General features: G+C 43.8%; 1 protein-coding gene across 2 annotated transcripts in view; it reads left to right on the top strand.

Annotated features, from left to right (window-relative positions):
- PDLIM1 (PDZ and LIM domain 1) overlaps nucleotides 1-19,257 on the top strand; it is a 45,788-nt gene that overhangs the window by 11,122 nt on the left and 15,409 nt on the right. For both annotated transcript variants that reach the window (XR_004346217.1, XM_032608457.1), the window contains exons 2-4: nucleotides 4,930-5,081; nucleotides 6,152-6,236; nucleotides 10,018-10,217. Coding sequence is in view for 1 of the 2 variants with exons in the window: in XM_032608457.1 (XP_032464348.1) it covers nucleotides 4,930-5,081; nucleotides 6,152-6,236; nucleotides 10,018-10,217 (437 nt within the window). In the remaining variant the exon portion in view is untranslated. The remainder of the gene's footprint in view (nucleotides 1-4,929; nucleotides 5,082-6,151; nucleotides 6,237-10,017; nucleotides 10,218-19,257) is intronic.

Genomic DNA, 19,257 nt, shown 5'->3' with positions numbered 1-19,257 from the left:
TTTTCTGCCTCCTGTAGTGCCTTTGCACAGTTTTAAACAATGCCCCCTCCATGGAGCCTGCCCTGATTTCACCTTTAGGCTCCCATTGCCTCTTTACTTGTTTCTAGCATCAGCTGTTGTACATACCTGTCTGCCCCAGGAGATTGTGAACTTGACAGTGTGCTCTGCCTGAATCATTTCAGGTAATCCTCACAACAGCCTTTCGATGCCTGGACTGTTATCACCCCTGTTTCATAGGTGAGAAGAGTGAGGCACACAGAGGTGAAACATCCCACCCAAGGGTACTTACCTCACAAGCACCAGAAACAGGACTTGAACCCTGGTCATCTAACTTCAGTAGCCACATCTTAATAAGCTACACTGTCTTTGAGAATGGACTTAAGGAATGTCTATCCGATGAGTGAATGAATGAAAGAAAGAGGTAACAGAGGAGGGATAAAATAGGTATATGCCATAATACGGGGGAAGAAAGTCATCTTTTCATATGCTGCGGCCAGAGGGTATGCATCCAGTTTTGTATAAAAGCAGTATTTATTTAGATGTAAATCGAAGAAAGTGGGAGAGCCACACCATAGTCCTATTCTGCGCCATTTAGTGACATTCTATGAACCTTCTTTTGTGTTTAGAAGTCTGACGGCAGTGCACAGGCTTTAATGATGCAGTATAGGATGGATGTACAGACTGGACTCTGAGCAAAGTGTCTGCCTGCGGGGGCAAAGGGTGAGAGAGGCATGAATGAATTCTGCAGAAGATGGCAGATTGTTCATTAGTGGAAATTGTGCCTAACCCCATTTATTCTCAGGCATCGAGAGTTGTGTGATCAAGCTGTATGGTCCCTGGGGAAGAAAGCTGGAAGAGGGTTTTTGAGAATGTCCATTGAACTAATCAATGGGCCTGTCCCTTTGGAGGAGAGTATAGGACTAATAGAAACTGAAGCTGATTCCATTCTGAGCCGGTTCTGATGGAATTTGACGGTCAGGAGGAAATCAGAACAGACAGTGGGGCGTGCTGGGTTAGGTGGACAGACCTTGGAGCCCCAGAGCCCGCCACTCACCAGCTGCCAATCTGTTCCTCCACTTCCTTCTCCATGACGATGCAAATAATGTTGGCTACCTGATAGTATCTCAGGAGGACTGGGAAATTCTACCCTTGCCAAACAAACTGTTTGACACATAGTTAGCACTCATTAACCGATAAATACTGCTATGATTGTGATGAATAGTTCGTGTGAAGTAAGGTTTGGAGTCCTCCATTCATGATGGGAACTAACCAGAGTTGGAGACACAGGCCTTCTGTTCTGAGGGCTTTTCAGTTCTGACTTGAGTATTTTATAAGGGGAGGAGTTACTGGGCCCCAGCTCAGCATAGACCAATGGAGAGGGTTGTCTGATGGATGGCGAGTGGCACCCAGGCCTTGGCAGGAGTTTGCGACACTCCAGTTCCCTGTGTTGAGGCCACAACAGATGAGTCTGCTCAATTCTGGATTTCTCTTTGGCTCTGACAGTCAGGTTTGGAGCCTCTGCCTGTGGCATTGTGGTAAAGCAGAAGGGGAATGGAATTTGGAATGAGGGAATCTGGTTTCAAGTTCAGGCTCCAACCTTTAGCTGTGTGAACTTGAGTCAGTCACAGCTTTTCTGAGTTTCAGTTTCCTCATCTGAAAAATTATATCTTGGTGGTGAGGTCATCATCATTATTATCTCAACTAGGAGAATGTACGTGAAAGAGCTTTGTAAAACGCAAATCCCATAATTTGTTTAAATCCATTTTCCCCCCAGAAATAGACAGCTCATAAAAGAATGTGGACTTTATTTATGTGTGATTCCATCTGAGCCTCACCTAATGATGTTGTCTTATAACTTTCTGAGATTTCCTTTGGCTCCCCATTAATTTGGCTTAAAAAATAAATCAGACCAAAAGATAGGATGGCCAGGCCTTGATTACTCAGACTCAGGGCTCTTAAGACTGGTTCTAACTTGTCCAGGATCTGTCGGGATGTACTTAGCAGAAATGCCTCACCTCCAAGACCGTTTGAACCAAATGCTGGAAATTCCAGAGTTCTTAGCAGCTGAGCATATGAAAGTAAAAGGAAATTTCTATTTTCATTTTCTCAGGCGTTTTGCCCCCCACCGCCCCCATCTCCTCATTTTAGTTTTGTGAGTGGTCCCAGTCCAGGATAGCAATGCTGGGGAAAGTGATTATTTGATTCCTTTTGAAATCGTCATTTTTTTAAAGGATGGAACAAAGCAGCATGATTACATATTTAACAACCGCTAGATATTTTGGATTCAGTCACTCATTGGACAAATACTTATTGAGCACCTACTATGTGCCAGTCACTGCTAGGCACTGGGGATACCACAGTGCAAAAGGCAGACAAGTCCTGCTCTCACCTTACTGTTTAGTACGCTTTCAAGCACAATGTAAACACACCCACAGAATAGATTCACAAGCCTAACTGACAAGTGCCGTGAAGAAGAGAGTGTATGAAAATGTTGACGGGGTGGGAGGGGGTGGGGGGAAGGTTGACAAGGGATCTAACTTATTTTTATTTTTTTGCGGTACGCGGGCCTCTCACTGTTGTGGCCTCTCCCGTCGCGGAGCACAGGCTCCAGACGCGCAGGCTCAGCGGCCATGGCTCACGGGCCCAGTCGCTCCGCGGCATGTGGGATCTTCCCGGACCGGGGCGCAAACCCATGTCCCCTGCATCGGCAGGCGGACTCTCAACCACTACGCCACCAGGGAAGCCCAAGGGATGTAACTTAGATTGGAGGGTTCAGGAAAGTCTTCTGTGAGAAGGGTCATTTAAGCCAAGAAGTTAATCAGGTAGAGGCTACAGCAGGTGCTAAGGCCCTGAGGCGGGAAAGAAGTAAGGAAGGCCCTGTAGCTAGAGCTTAGTAGGGGAATGGCACAGTCCTGAGGAACCTCATTAGTGATTCTGGATTTTATCCAAGGGGACTTCTTTTTAAGACCATGAGAGTTGGTCGTGATAAATGAGTTCAATCAGGCTGTTCTCCCTGGAGACAGAGTTTGCCAACCCAGAACCATGGCTCATCCCCAATAAAGTGATGCTTAGGGCCATTTGTAAAACAAGGGGTCTGTGTTGTTCTTTAGAGAAAGCAAAGTATACATGAAGTCACACCAGGTCAGTCTTCTCGGGAAGACGGGCAGAAAATGAGAGGAATTTGTCTTTATGGCACATACTGGGTGACTCAGAACTAACTCCCCGAAGTCAAATGAAAGGAGTGCGGCCTACGCTCGCCTGTATAAAATATCTTTTCCCAGTGGCTGCATTAGAAGAAGATCCGAACCTTGGATTGGGGACTTTTGTTTTCTAAAGGCCAGATCTCTGGTAAACAGATGATGGGAAAGCCAGAAAGGAAGGTTAGGAGGTCAGGATCTCTGCACTGGTTTCCACATCCTGCTACATTCCAGGAGAGTTTTGCCTGATAAAGTCATAGCATGTCTGAACCGGAAGGAACCTCAAGGATCAAGTCATCCACCCCTTATTTTGTGGGGATAGGGTACCGATGGGGGGGATGGCCATGACAGCAGCCATCACACTAGCCCACCTCAGAAGGGTCAGTGTTTTCCGTTTGGCGAGGGCTGATTGGAAACTGGCTGCTGAAAACTGCATCAGACACGGAGGCTCAGGACATAAGCCTTGTGTCCTGATTTGATGTCTTGAAAGGCCTCTTACCTGTGGTTCAGCCTCACGGAGACCCTCAAATGTTCATAAGATCTTCTTCACTGGGCTCCCAGGGGTCAAGGGCCTTCTCCAAGGTGAGGCCAGAGCCCTGTGGGTGCTGGGAGTCTGGGCATACTCTGCTCCTGGAGGGCTTGGACTTCTCATCAAGGAAGGTCTCTTAATGTCAAAGTCATGGACTGACCTTGGGATGATGGTCCTATTTTTAGTATACCTTGGTTTAGAAAATACCTAATAGTAAAAAACATCTCTGAGGTTAGTACTACTTCAAAATGAGTTCATACTTTGTTCATCACAATAGCGTCTATTCACTTGAAAGACAGTTGTACATCTCCACGTGAAGCTTGATATTTATTCAGGTCACGTGTAATGCTCACTAGGCAGATGAATTTGATGACCCATTGCAGTCATTGGCTGGCTTCCCCCAAGCACTGGTTGCCCATAAATTTGGAACCACTGGTTTTAGAAGCACTGGCCTGTAAATCAGCCACCCAAAGGGGCTAAACCCTAATAGTCAATTTCCTGGCTAGGAGGAAATGAGCCAGTATAAACCTATACTATTGTATTTTAAAATATTCTTTGTTGCTTTTTTCAATTACAGAAGTAATTCAAGCTCATTGTATAAACCAAAAACATTACAGAAATGTAATACTGTGAAGTTTGGTATGCAGATCTCAATATTTTTGTGTGTAAATAGCATATTAAGATTTTTATAGAAATAGGATGTTTCTGTACATAATGTTCTCTAAGTGTGTTTTTTTTTAAATTGGTGACTTATTTTAGGGAAGCAGCAAGAGACAGTGGGAAGAACATTGTGTCTGCTTTAGGGTTTGAGTCCTGGCTCTGTATTACACTATTGATAGTTGGATGACTAGTAATACAGTAATGTATCAGTTGGGTGATCCCAGGTAAGTCACAGATCTTTCTAAACCTCAGTTTCTTGGTATCTAAAATGGGGACCAATATAGGGTCGGATACTTGCCTTCCTTTTTCACAAGGTTATTGTAAGGATCCAATGAGATGGTATATAGAAAAGAACTCATTGTAAACCGTAATGTATTACATAACTATAAAGGATCATTATTATTGAAACTTATGATTTTAGCCTTCTTTCCTTTTTAAATGCTTTGATCCACATTAGTGAATACTTAATCCAGTGGTAATTTACTCAGTGGTTTCCTTGGAGACAGATGATAACTAAGCCAGCTCTCCTCTCCTTTTTTCCAGGTCACTCCCGGAAGCAAGGCTGCTACAGCTAATTTATGTGTTGGAGATGTAATCACAGCCATCGATGGGGAAAATACCAGCAATATGACACACTTGGAAGCTCAGAACAAAATCAAGGGCTGCACAGACAACATGACTCTCACAGTAACCAGGTGAGGCCCGTGGAAACACTCGCTCATTTCTGGTTGACTGGAAGCTGCTTGTGGACAGGGACCACTTCACCTATTTCAGGATCCCCTACCCACCCAGCTCAGTGCCTTGTATGGTGTAGGCAGGCAGAGGTCTGTGGAACTGAAATTTCAGGTTGCTCATTTTCCTCTCTAATTTTCACAGTGCTCTTCATAGTATGGGCATCTTTCTCTAAGATATTTGCATTTTCATTTGACCTAACACAACTAACCAAAATTTTGAGGTAGTGAAATCAGTATAATGAAATGAAAACCATCTTGTACACTTCAGAGCCCTACCCCCATGGGAGGTGCACTATTACTATCCCCTCAAAAGCACATTTATCCCTCATTCTTGTCTCCATTTCTATCTCAGTCCACATCTTCTCCTTCAAGACATTCATTCATTACAGATTAATTGATTTTTTTGATCCATTTACCAACACATTGAATAGCTCCATCTTGTATATATCTGGCCTTGTGCTGGGCACTCTGAAAATAAAAAGTACAAATATTCTTTACCCGTAAGAGTGAAAAAATGCTACACTAATGAAAACTGAGACAAGACCTAGAGAGTTGCTGTGTGAATGGTATAAGGAAATCCTTTCCAAGCTCAGAAAAGGAGGCATCACTTTTGTTTGGTCCAGACACACTTCACGAACAAGTTGGTTATCTGGTCTGGATCGGGAACACTGGATGAGATAGAGGAGCTTGTTCCGTCCTGAGCAGAGGTGGGGCGGCATCAGGCATGCCCAGGAGCATGGAGGAGGCCGGTGTGGCTGGGTCAGCGGTCCAGAGCGCAGTGGGGGAGGATGAGGCTGGAAGAATGACAGCAGCTTGGGAAATCCCTCAGGGCTGAGCGCACACAGCCATCAGACATGATGTCATGAGGTTGGTGCTTCCGAAAATCACACTGATAGCAAAATGGAGGGGAAGGTGCGGGCAGAGTGCTAGTTCAGAGGCTAGCAGTCGGGCAAGAGGGGACACTTTCCCACTCCGTTTTTAGTATATTTACTTAGCATGCATGAAACAACAGCTTTTTCAATCTGTTGCAGATCTGAACAGAAAATCTGGTCTCCTCTGGTGACAGAGGAAGGGAAACGTCACCCATACAAGATGAATTTAGCCTCTGAACCCCAAGTAAGTACTTGCCCACCATGGCCCTTGCTCTCAGCACCCAGAGGCCTTTCTGCTTTTGACACCTCTAGGCACACTCCCGTTTTTCCTGCCCTGGAGGCAGGGCATAGGACGCAGGGGGAGGGCCCTCCGCTGACACTGCTGGGACCTGGCTCTTGTTTGGTTCTTCCCGTAAGGGAACTGTGGGAGGAAGGGGCTGGAAAACCCCAGGGCAGTGACGCCAGGGCCTTGGCTGGACACAGCGGGTAGGAAGGGGATACGGGAAGCGGGTGGAAGCTTTCCTGTGCAGAACAGGGTGGCAGAACCACGGCAAAACTGGGGTGCTGACTCAGCTCATTATGGATTGCAGATGCAAACGAATCATGCCAGGGACAAAAAGAAGGCCTAGAGCCTAGAGGAACTACAAGGAAATTGAGTAGTAAACCCAGACATACCCCGCCCCACCCCGGGTCCCGGAACCCACTGCCTGGTTTCCAAGAGCCTTAGGATGGGAATCTCTAGTTTTCTTACAGTGAGATCTTAAAATTACTAAAATAAAGTGGTAGTTCATATTGGAAAATGTGATAGGGAGTCAATGCACAATTTGTTGGCCAAATAGAATTTCCTGGATGGGAGACTGTCCTGAGATCCCATATTTGTACATAATAGATTATAAGCGATTGTATTTCTTCTTTAATTACATCTCCTAAATTATCTACAGTGAATGGGTAGTCTTTAGAAACAAGGGGAGAAACGTAGAGAAGAATGTTTAGAACATCTTTGTAAAATTCCTCACTCCTGATATGCTACTTTTCACAAAGTGTGTCTCTCGGATAAATTAATGAGTTGTTAGTGGTATGTTAGTAGGTAAGTCAATAATGGCTTTTGAAAACTCCCTTTAGACTGGTTTGTGATTGTTATACATTTAGCCCCAATTGAAGATTTGAACTTTAATTTTTTTTTTCTAAATTCGGGACACTGTTTCATTTTTATGGTGTATTGAGGTATAATCAAAAGATAACATATAGCTAGTTACCTTTTATACCTAAAACAGAAACTTGTATGAAATTGAACTCACTGGGTACTTTAGTGTGGGTAAATTGAGTGGTTGTATGTGAATGGTTATTTTCTCAAATGTCTTCCATTAAACTGTCAGAAATGCAGTCACAGAAAATTTTTCCCATTAATAAAAATAATATTTAGTCCTAAGAGTCACTTTAAGGATCATTTTGCATCTGGCATTTCAAAACTGACATGACCATATTATTCTGCACAGCCCCTCTAAGGAAAGTTCATGAAATGGCATTCAGTCTATAAACTGGCAGTTGTGCAAACCAATTTACAACATGCCACAGTCAGTTCCAATTTCCTAGGGAGTTCTCAGCCACTTCATTAGATTTACTATAAATGTTGTTTTAATGTGTTAAGTCCTTATATGTTTTATAATATGTAAGGAATGATTTTGTCTTAATGTGGTCTATCTAAAATCCTAGTTTCCACTTCAGTAAGGCAATGCTTACATTTTAGTTATACTTTTTATATGTACTATACTTGAATTTTCATCTTAAACATATAATCTGAGTACCTATATTAATCTTTTGAAGGTAGTTTTCTTCAGATTAAAAAAAAAATCTCCAACACTTTAACATCTAACTTGACTATACATTTCTTTTGATTCCAGTAATTCTTTGTTCATATGAAAAACTTCCCACCTCTCATTTTTCCAGAATCTTCCACTTCCAGTCATTCTAAAACAGAGGAATGAGTAAGAGCAGAGTTCATCTATAACTAAAGGATTTGTTCATTCATGTAAGGCTAGCCCACACCCCAGCTTATCTGAGGTCAGTGTAGTTACACACCTAGTTTGTATTTCCTCATTATTGAGTTTCCTTGGAGACATAAATACAAAGCCCAAACAATGACATCATCCCTTCCAAAAGGCAGGCCCTGAATTAACCGCCTGACTTCTGGAAAGACCAGTATTCACATGGGGTTAGAGATACTCCTTTTATATACAAAACAGATACATTCTTAGGAGATTCTCTATAAAGTAAAAAATCAGAATTTCCAACCTGCATTTTCTACTGACTTCCATTCTAAGTGAAAATGTGTTTCTATGGAAGGAGAAGGGAATGACACTGTGACTGTCTGCTGTGTGCTGGGCACGGTGCAATGGCTAAGAAAGAAGTATAACTTGCCCAAAGCCGAGCAGGAAGCAACAGGGAAGAAACTGAGCCAAGACAGAAATATGAGGGCTCTTCCCTGGTGCTCAGCATCCTAAGATGCCCCTAAGGAATTGCTGTGGGGAAGGAGAGAGGAGGAAAGAACTGCAGTCCTGGCTGCCGCTGTCCACCTGCCCCACAGAGCTGCAGGGTAGCCACTGACGGGGGCCAGAGTCCCAGGCCACCCTTCGGGAAGTCCGCTGCCGTTAATGACCCCTTCTTATTCCTTGGGGTAGTTGTGCCGAGGAACGTACTTAACCATTCTTTGATTACTGCTGAAGTTATTTTCTTAACTAATTATACTTCCCCTTTGGTGAACAAGCTGTGTGTACTGAGCTTTTTTCCAACGTGGATAAAGTCAGCTCAATGTAATGTATACAGTAAAACCGCACTGATTCCGACTTGCTGAAGAGGGAGACTGTCTGAATCACCATAAACACATTTTCATGTTGTCTTTTAAGTCAGTACACAGTGAATTAAGCTGGTGGTTTTCATCATCCTTTTCTAAGAAAGTGTGAAAGACTTGAAGGTTTAGTGAAGAAAGAGAGAAAAAAAAAAAAGGAAGGGCAGTCGTTCTGGGCCTGGGTGTTAACAGGAGTACAGGATTCAGGAGGATTTCTGGGAGACCCAGAACATAGGACGCACATCGAGTTTACTAGGCTGCACAGAGTACGCTCTCACCTGCGAGCAGAGCCTGAACCAGAACACCCATGCAGAAAGCATCTTGCTAACTGAGTCATCAGAAAAGCCGTGATCTTTTTCAAAAGGCGAATGTTAGTTTAAAAAGTTTTCGGGGGTGTTCTTAAAGTAGCTCCTAGGTGTTGCAGCTGTAGTGATTATCCACCAAGTCCTGGCAGTCCAGTGTGGAGGGGGAGGGCGCTTCCTCAAATTACAGAAAGAGGGGAATGAGCACAGGAGGAACTCAAAGTCCTTTCCTGCAGCTCCCCCTGGGCACCGCTCTGTAGCAGGTATCCCCCAGCCTTCCATCTGATCAGCCTTGGCCTTCTCCCACACAAAACACCAGATCAGTCATTCCCCGTTAGCCCCTTCTGCCAGCGCCCTGAGGCTTCTCTGCCTAGTCAGCAGCTGCTTCACCACTGGTGACACAACCCTCTTATCTTGCTTCTCTAAACTGCTCCTTCCTGGGGAATTCATCTCCACCTTTTATCATCTCCTGCTCCGCACCGAAGTCATGCCAGTTCCTCTCTTCCTGGTACTTAATCCCTCTGGAAATTGCCCTGAAAAGGGTGTTTCAGCTCTGACTTGGATCCTGACAGCCCAGGGCATCAGGGGGTGTCCTGCCCAGGGGTACCCAGCAGGAGATCAGGCTCTGCTGGGCCTCAGGGAAGAACCAGGAGGCAGAGCTGACGGATGAAACTGCACACGTGCCTGGCTCGTGCAACGTCCTGGGTCTTGCCCCGTGTCAGGTGGGTTTGTCAGAGCCCCTCAGCTAGTTTGGCATTGAGCCAGGGCTATCATAGCTCATTGGAACACCTCTCTCTCCCTGGCACTCAGCCTGTACCGTCCATCGAGGGGTGCATATTGGACACCCCCCTGATTTCTCCTCTGATCTCTGCCCGCAGGAGGTCCTACACATAGGAAGCGCCCACAACCGGAGTGCCATGCCCTTTACCGCCTCACCTGCCTCCAGCCCTGCCCCCAGGGTCATCACAAACCAGTACAACAACCCAGCTGGCCTCTACTCCTCTGAAAACATCTCCAACTTCAACAACGCCTTGGAGTCAAAGACGGCAGCCAGCGGGCAGGAGATGAATGGCAGAGCGTAAGTAGGCCCGTGCAGTCCGCTCTGGGCCAGTCCTGGAAGAGGCTTTTCACACCAGGACAGGCTCATGCAGGCAGCGGGGAGAAGGTTCAGCCACTAGCCCTGGGAGAAAAATGCCTACTCTAGCACAGTCCTTTCTGTGTTCATTTTCCTCATCTCTAAAAAAGGGGGTAATACCACCTGCCTTGTGGGGCTGTTGTAAAATAAGAAGTAACCTGTAAAATGCCAGTACCGTGTCTGACACACCAACTGAGTATTCACCGAGACCTATGTTATTATTATCCTGGTTTCCGTGGTCATCGTCTTCTTCTAAGTGACCATTTTCCTTCCTTGACAACTCTGCTGCTTCCCAAGAAACTCTTCAGTTTTTACAGTTTGGGCTTTCTGCTTACGATCGATCACCATTTGGTCTGAGCAAGGGAAGAGTACCTGAATGCAGTTTTCGGTGAAGCAGTGTTTGCCTTTTTCCCTCAGGTGGCCCAGTAGAGATAACAGAAAGAAGTCCGTGAGGATATAAATGTGTGTCTGTTAGAACAGGTTCAGATCTGGGGCAGAGGCAGAGGTGGGCTTACCCAGGGGAGAGGAAGGGTTGCAGGTGGCCATGGTGGAGAGGTCTAAGGAAGCATCTTGCTTAGGGCTGGGGAGGCCTGTCGCCTTTGGCCACAGCTGCCTCTAAGTCTTTATCCAAAGGATCCTCTGCATCTTCCCAGCAGAGGGGGCCCAGAGTCAACTCCCTCCCAAACACTTTGAAGACGAATTCAGAAACACTGGGAATCTCACAGCCCATGGTAGAGAACTGGGTTTGACGACAGAGAGTAAGAGATGGGATCAGTTGTCTGTGGTGGAAAACGGGAGGGACTAGGGCACAAGTTACCACCGCACATGCCCAAAGGTGGCAGGGAAGATAAGGACTCAAGGACAGAGCTCTGAGTACAGACAAGGGGGAGCAGAGCGACCCGTGGCGGCTGGACAGTGCATGCCCCGTCCAGAGGGGGAACCACTCCTTGGCTCCAGCCAGACACCACATGCAGGCCTGGGATTCCCATTTCTGATGATTCATTTCATCAAACCAGAAGGCAGAGAGCTTTTCATCTGAAATCCCCTGATTTTTAGACGTTGCTGACAGTCAGACTTGTTGGAATATACCATGTGCTCCAAACTTGTCTGATCTCGGAGGAGCTTTTCCTCTTGGAACCCTCAGTTCTTTTTTTTTTTTTTAATTGAAGTATAGTTGATTTACAATCTTCTGTTAGTTTCAGGTATTTATATGCATAAAGTGATTCGGTTTTTTGTATGTATATATATATATTTTTTTTAGATGCTCTTCCATTATAGGTTATTACGAGATACTGAATATAGTTCCCTGTGCTATACAGTAAATCTTGGTTGTTTGTTTATTTTATATATGGTGGTGTGTATCTGTTCTGTACTCTTAATTTATCCCTCCCCCCTTCCCCTTTTGTAACCATAAATTTGTTTTCTATATCTGTGACTTTCTGTTTTGTAAATAGATTCATTTGTATTATTTTTCAGATTCCACATGTGATATCATATAATATGTCTGACTTACTTCACTTAGTATGATATTATCTAGGTCCATCCATGTTGCTGCAAATGGCACTATTTCATTCTTTTTTATGGCTAATATTCAGGGGTGTGTGTGCGTGCGTGCCTGCATGCGTGTGTGTATCACATCTTCTTAAACCAAACGTCTGTTGATGGGCACTTGGGTTGTTTCCATGTCTTGGCTATTGTAAATAGTGCTGCAATGAACACTGGGGTACATGTATCTTTTCAAATTAAGAGTTTTCATCTTTTCTAGATATATGCCCAGGAGTGGGATTGCTGGACCATATGGTAGCTCTATTTTTATTTTAAGGAACCTCCACTGTTCTCCATAGTGGCCACACTAATTTACATTCCCACCAACAGTGTAGGAGAGTTCTCTTCACACCCTCTGCAGCATTTGTTCTTTGTAGACTTTTTTTTTTTTTACTTTACTTATTTTTGGCTGCATTGGGTCTGTTTGTTGTTGGGTCTTCGTTGCTGCATGCAGTCTTTCTCTAGTTGCGGCGAGTGGGGTCTACTCTTCGTTGCGGTGCACGGGCTTCTCATTGTGGTGGCTGCTCTTGTTGCAGAGCTTGGGCTCTAGAGCACAGGCTTCAGTAGTTGTGGCGCATGGGCTTAGTTGCTCTGTGGCATGTGGGATCTTCCTGGACCAGGGCTTGAACCCGTGTCCCCTGCATTGGCACCAGGGAAGTCCCTCTTTGTAGACTTTTTGATGATGGCCATTCTAACTGGTGTGAGGTGATGCCTCATTGTAGTTTTGATTTGCATTTCTCTAATAATTAACGATGTTAAGCATCCATTCATGTGCCTGTTGGCCATATGTATGTTGTCTTTGGAGAAATGTCTGTTTAGGTCTTCTGCCCATTTTTTGAGCTGTTTGCATATTTTGGAAAGTAACCCCTTGTCAGTCGTATTGCTTGCAAATACGTTCTCCCAGTCTGTAGGTTTATCTTTTTGTTTCATTTAGGGTTGGAATCCTCAGTTCTTATACTAGCTCTGAAGCCAGTTTTGCTGTTCAATTTCTTCTCAATTCACCTTTAACAAGACTCTGCCCAGCTGTTAGAGTGATTAAACGGCAAACCCACTGCTGCAGATGTAGGTTAGGACAGGTTAAGGCACAAGAGGTTCCAAACTACTTAAATGTTTGGAAAGAGCTATTGTGGGGAGCCCCTTGATCATACTGTGCACATAGTCCTTCTCCCCGAAAAAGAGGCAGGTGTTTTGGGCACCTGCTGCACACAGGTCCCTGTGCCCATCACTGAGAGGGCCTTGCAATTTCCTTTTAAGCTTCGCAGGGCCTAGCAGGGGAGACTTTCTGCCGTGTGACTTTGGCTTTACAAGATGTTAGAGGTCACCAGCATTTACTGTATAAGCAATAGTAGTAGTAAAGGGGCTACTCATGCTTCTTCGTCCTTCAGTTCTGAGTCCTGCCAGGCCCTACTGGCTTGAGACGATGAGGATGCCCTTCACGGTGACTGTGGGGGCCTACGGGGTAGCTGAGAAAGAGCGCCATGCTGGGCCCCCCTAAGCTTTCCACAGACATACCCCGAAGGGAAGCTTTCTCCCAAGCAGCTCAGTGGGGAGTTGAGTGGTGGAAACACCGAGAGCCGTGATCCCCATTCTTTGCTGCTTTTGTGCTGGGAGAGGCTGAGAACGTGACCCTCTTTTACTGTCCCAGAGTGGAATGTTCCATGATCTGGATTTAATAACCCAGGAAATGACACATCCTTAATTGAAAGGCTGCTATGCATTGGCAGAAATATGTGCCAGGGAGGTATTTTTAGTGTGGCCTTGGCCGTTATTCTTTAATTAATGTCTTCTTTCTTCTCTCCTGCTCCCCGCCTGTTCCCTCCCTCCAGTCTGAAACAATTCAATCTCTACTGTCTGGACACTGCGAGCCTTTCCTGCAGCCCCTCTCCCCTCCTGTGGCAGACTTTCTTGGCTACAGCAGCCTCTGAGTCTTTATCACAAGTCTCCGTCCAGATTTTCTCAGCAGAGGGGTCCCAGCTCCTGCTCTATCCCAAACTCTCTGAGGATGAATCCAGCAACAGTGGGAATACCGGCAACCCCTGGCGGAGGAAATGCCCTGTGCATGGGTCTCTGCTTACTGGGCTGTTCCTAGAGAGGCCACTTGTGCATATCAGTGAAGGAAGATTCTCGTGCAAACCCAGCAGCTACCAGGTCATGTTGCCGCTCTGTCAGCAGAAGTCACAAGCGCTCACCCGCCACTGTTTAGTCTGTGAAATTCGCTGAGGTTACAGAATTGGCTCACTTCATACTTTGCATCTGAGGTCATCACGGATACCCTGGGGCGCACTCTCAGTTTCTTTGTCGCATGCCCTTCAAAGCAGCCTGGTGTGTGTGTGGCCGTCTGTCTTGTAGGATTTCCCAGGGCCCCATCCCCGTCAGACAGGAACACAGACAGCATTGCCACTGCCAAATTCAACGGGGAAGACAGGCAAGAGGTGCCCGCCATCTGCCTCCTGTTCTCCCAGCACACACGGTTGAGTGGGATGGCCTCTGCGTCAGTTCAGCTTAACAGTCGTTTACTGAGTGCCTACTGTATACCAAGTGGGTGGAGGAAATGTGTCTCTGATCAGCAGAAAGCTTTCACCTGCCCTCTGACCCCCTTCCACTGAGTTTAGGGGCTCTGGTCATTTTCTGGTGATTTGGGGCCTGGATTTCATTATATATGTGATACTGCTTGATACTTTCTTAAAGGTGCAGGCTTTATAGATAGAGGGGCCTGAGCCTGAATTCCAGCTCTGCCTCTTGCTAGCTGTGGGACCTTGGGCAAACCACGTAACTTCTGAAACTCAGTCTCTTCATCTATAAAGCAGATAATACGAACTACCTCACCACCAGGTTGAGAAATTTCAATGCGATGTGCAAAAACTATCATCCAGCCTGGGGGCTGGCCTCTGGTGGTGCTCGGTAAATGCTACTTGTTACTGATTTCAGCACGCATAAGGAGCTCCATACCCATCACTTCTCAGTACTTGGGGCTCCAGAGGGCGGAAGCACGTAGACAAATGTCATGGAGAAGATTTTGTTGTAACTTAGGGTAAGTTTCTTTTTTTCCCAGCACTGTAGCTTAAGTTCAGCCAACCAGTACAATTGATTACCTTCCTGATGGAGTGGTATTCATGGAATAAGCAGTTGGGCTCCCGTAGCCACCACAATAGTCCCAAGATACTAGCTCTTGCAATTTGTGCTCTCAGGGGATCCCCCCATAAACTCATGAGGCAGATTTCTAAGCAGGTACAGTGGAAATAAAGGGAAGCATTCATGTTCTTTGTTCAGTTGATACCAGAGGGATTATATTAGCCCTGACTCACTGGAGCTTGGTCAGAAGAAAACCTCCGTCATGAAGGTGGCTGCTTGCCCCTCTAACTAAATTTGCCCACAGCCCACAGAGAACTGGCCTGGGGGTCTGGATGTTCCTCCCTCTTCTCCTGGTGCCCAAAATTACTCCTCCGGTTTCTTATTAGATCCAACATCTAGGCCCTTGAAGATTAAAACTTAGGGAACACTGACCAGGCTCCCCTTCCAAAAATGATTACATAGGGTTTCTCAGAATTGCATATTCGGTGAACACTGGGGTAATAAGGTTGGGGCAGCTCAGACATGAACAGTTTTTCTGAGTCAGCCTACATCCTTTCTCCCCACCTACATAAAAGTCACATACTAAAATCTCCTCTACATCATTTCCAGTTAGTGTCTAGCCTCCATCATTTGGAGAAAATTTGTCTTAAACTTAACTAAACTTTGTAGATTCATATTGCACTTATAGGGAACAAAACAGAGAAATCCCCTATAACTTTCACCCAGTTTCCATCAATGGTAACGTCCTGAAAACCATAAGCATGAAATCAAAACTAGAATATTGACATTTATATGGCCAAGATACAGAACATTTCTATCACCATAGAAATTCCTCAGGTTTCCCTTTTATAGCTACATCCACTTCCCTCTCACCCCTGCACCCCACTTTACCCCTGGCAACCCACTAAGCTGCTCTCCATTTCTGCAATTTTATTATTTCAAGAATGTTATTAATGGAATCACACAGTATGTAACTTTCGGAGATTGACTTTTTTTACTCAGAATCATTCACTGGAGATTTATCTGATTTTAGTTAGGTTGTTTTAGGTACCAGTAGTTCCTTTTTTTCTGTTCTAAAGATATATTTTTCTTAATTGTGGTAAAAAACACATAGCTTAAAATATACCACCTGAACCATTTTTCAGTATAAAGTGCAGTAGTGGTAACTACATACATATTCTTGTACAGCAGATCTCTAGAAATTTTTTGTCTTGCAAAACAGAAACTCTCCACCCATTGAACTACTCCACTTTCCCTCCTCCCTCCAGCCCTTGGCAACCACCATTCTATTTTCTGTTTCTAAGAGTTGACTACTTTAGACACCTCATAGAAGTGGAATCATGCAGTATTTGTCTTTCTGTGACTGGCTTCTTTCACTTAGCATAATGTCCTCAAGGTTCTGGGACAGGATTTTTTTTTAAAGGCTGAATAATATCCATTATCTGAATATACTACATTTTCTTTATCCATTTATCTGTCAGTGGACATTTAGGTTACTTCCACCTCTCAGCTATTTATTGTAAACAATGCTGCAGTGAACATGAGTATGCAAATATTTCTATGAGAGCCTGATTTTTATTCTTTTGGATATATACCCAGAGGTGGGATTGCTGGATCATACAGTAGTTCTATTTTTAATTTTTTGAGTGCTCTCCATAGTGTTTTCCATAGTGCTGTACCATTTTACATTCTCACCAACAGTGCACAGGGTTTCAGTTTTTCCATCCTCATCAACACTTGTTATTTTCTGGTTTTTTGTTTTGTTTTGGTTTTTGGTAGCATCTATCCTAATGGGTGTAAGGTGATATGTCTCATGGCTTTGATTTGTGTTTCCCTGATGAATAGTGATGTTGACCATCGTTTCACATGGTTGTTGGCCATTGTGTATCTTTTTGGAGAAACGTCAGTTCAAGTCCTTTGCCCATTTAAAAAACCTGGTTATTTGGGGGGTTTTTTGTTGTGGAGTTGTAGGAATTCTTTATATATTCTGGACATTAACTTCTTAACAGATACGTGGTTTGCAAGTATTTTCTCCCATTCTGTAGATTGCCTTTTCGCTGTTGATTGTTTCCTTTGTTATGTAGAAGCTTTTTAGTTTAATGTAGTCCCACTTGATTTTGATCCCTGTGCTTTTGCTGTCATATTCAAGAAATCATTGCCAAGACTAATGCCATGAAGCTTTTCCCTGTTTTCTTCTAGGAGTTTTATGGTCTCAGGTCTTACAATAAGTCTTCAATTCATTTTTAGTTGATTTTTGTATATGGTGAGATAAAGGTCCAATTTCATTCTTTTGTACACAGGTACCCAGCTTTCTCAATACCACTTAATGAAGAGAATATCCTTTCTGCATTGTGTATCCTTAGGACCCTCATCAAAGATCATTTGACCTTATATGCCAGGGTTTATTTCTGGGCTGCATATTCTGTTCCTTCAGTCTATATGTCTGTATTTATGCAAGTGCCATACTGTTTTGGTTACTGTAGTTTTGCAGTATGGTCTCCTCTCCATCCCACCCCCCACACCTGTTTGTTTGTTTTGGCCCTGCCATGCCGCTTGTGGGATCTTACTTCCCTGACCAGGGATCAAACCCATGCCCCCTGCATTGGAAGTGTGGAATCTTAACCACTGGACTGCCAGGAAAGTCCCCTCCACTATGTTTTGATGTCAGGAAGTGTGATACCTCTGGTCTTGTTTTTCTTCTTTAATAATTCTTTGGTTATTTGGGGTTCTTTGAGATACCATATGAATATTAGGATTTTTTTTTTCTGTTTCTGCAAAAAATGCTGTTGGGATTTTGATAGGGATTGCATTGAATCTGTACATCACTTTGAGTAGTATTCACATTTTTAGCAATATTAATTCTTCTAATCCATGAAAATGGATATATCTCCATTTATTTTTATCTTCAACTTTTTTTTATTATGTTTCATAGTTTTCAGAACAAGTCTTTTGCCTCCTTGGCTAAGTTTATTCCCAAGTATTGTATTCTTTTGTTGCTATTTTAAATAGGATTGTTTTCTTAATTTTCCTTTTGGATCATTCTTTGTTAGTATATAGAAACACAATTGATTTTTGTGTATCGATTTTGTGTCCTGCAACTTCGCTGAATTCCTTTATTAGTTTTAACAATTCTTTTTTTTGGCCACACCCTGTGGCATGCGGGATCTTAGTTCCTTGACCAGGGATCAAAAACCTGTGCCCCTGCAGTGGAAGCGTGGCGTCCTAACCACTGGACCACCAGGGAAGTCCTAGTTTTAACAATTCTTTTCATGTATGGAAGCTTTAGGGTTTTCCACATATAAGATCATGTCATCTGTGAACAAAGATAATTTTACTTCTTGCTTTCCAATTTGGATGACTTTTATTTCCTTTTCTTGCCTAGTTGCTCTGGTCAGGACTTCTAGTACTATGTTGAATGGAAGTGGTGAGAGTGGTCATCCTTGTCTGGTTCCTGATCTTAGAGTAAAAACTTACTTTTTCAATATTATGATGTTAGATGTAAGCTTGTCATACATGGCCTTTATTATGTTGAAGTAATTTTCTTCTATTCCTAGTTTTTTTAGTGTTTTTATCATGAAAGTATATTGAATTTTGTCAAATGCTTTTTCTGCATCAATTGAAATGATGATGTGGTTTTTGTCTTCTAATCTGCATTCTGTTAATATAGTGTATTAATTACATTGACTGATTTTTATATGTTGAGCCATCTTTGCATTTCAGAAGCAAATCCCACTTACTCATAGTGTATAATCATTTTAATGTGCTGTTGAATTCACTTTGCTGAGGATTTTTGCATCAATATTCATCAGGGATATTGGTCTGTAGTTTTCTTTTCCTGTAGTATCTTTGTCTGGTTCTGCTATCAGGGTATTGCTGGCCTCACAGAATGAATTTGTAAGTGTTCCCTCCTCTTCAGTTATTTTGGGAAGACTTTGAGAAGGATTGGTGTTAATTTTTCTTTGAATAGTTGGTAGAATTCTCCAGTGAAGCCATCTGGTCCTGGGCTTTTTAGTTTTTTTATATATATATATATATATATATATATATATATATATATATATATATATTTAAAGACCTTTTATGACTTATTTTTTTTTTAATTTATTTAACTTACTTTTCCGCTGCGTTGGGTCTTCGTTGCTGTGTGCGGGCTTTCTCTAGTTGTGGTGAGCGGGGGATACTCTTCGTTTCGGTGCATGGGCTTCTCATTGTGGTGGCTTCTCTTGTTGCAGAGCATGGGCGTGGGCTTTAGAGCGCAGGCTCAGTAGTTGTGGCACACGGGCTTAGCTGCTCCACAGCATGCAGGATCTTCCTGGACCAGGGCTCAAACCCATGTCCCCTGCATTGGCAGGCGGATTCTTTTTTT

Source organism: Phocoena sinus, chromosome 16 (genome assembly GCF_008692025.1).
Source record: "Phocoena sinus isolate mPhoSin1 chromosome 16, mPhoSin1.pri, whole genome shotgun sequence".
Taxonomy (NCBI): Eukaryota; Metazoa; Chordata; class Mammalia; order Artiodactyla; family Phocoenidae; genus Phocoena; species Phocoena sinus.
Note: the sequence above shows the minus strand (reverse complement) of the source record. Positions and strands in the feature narration are given on the sequence as shown.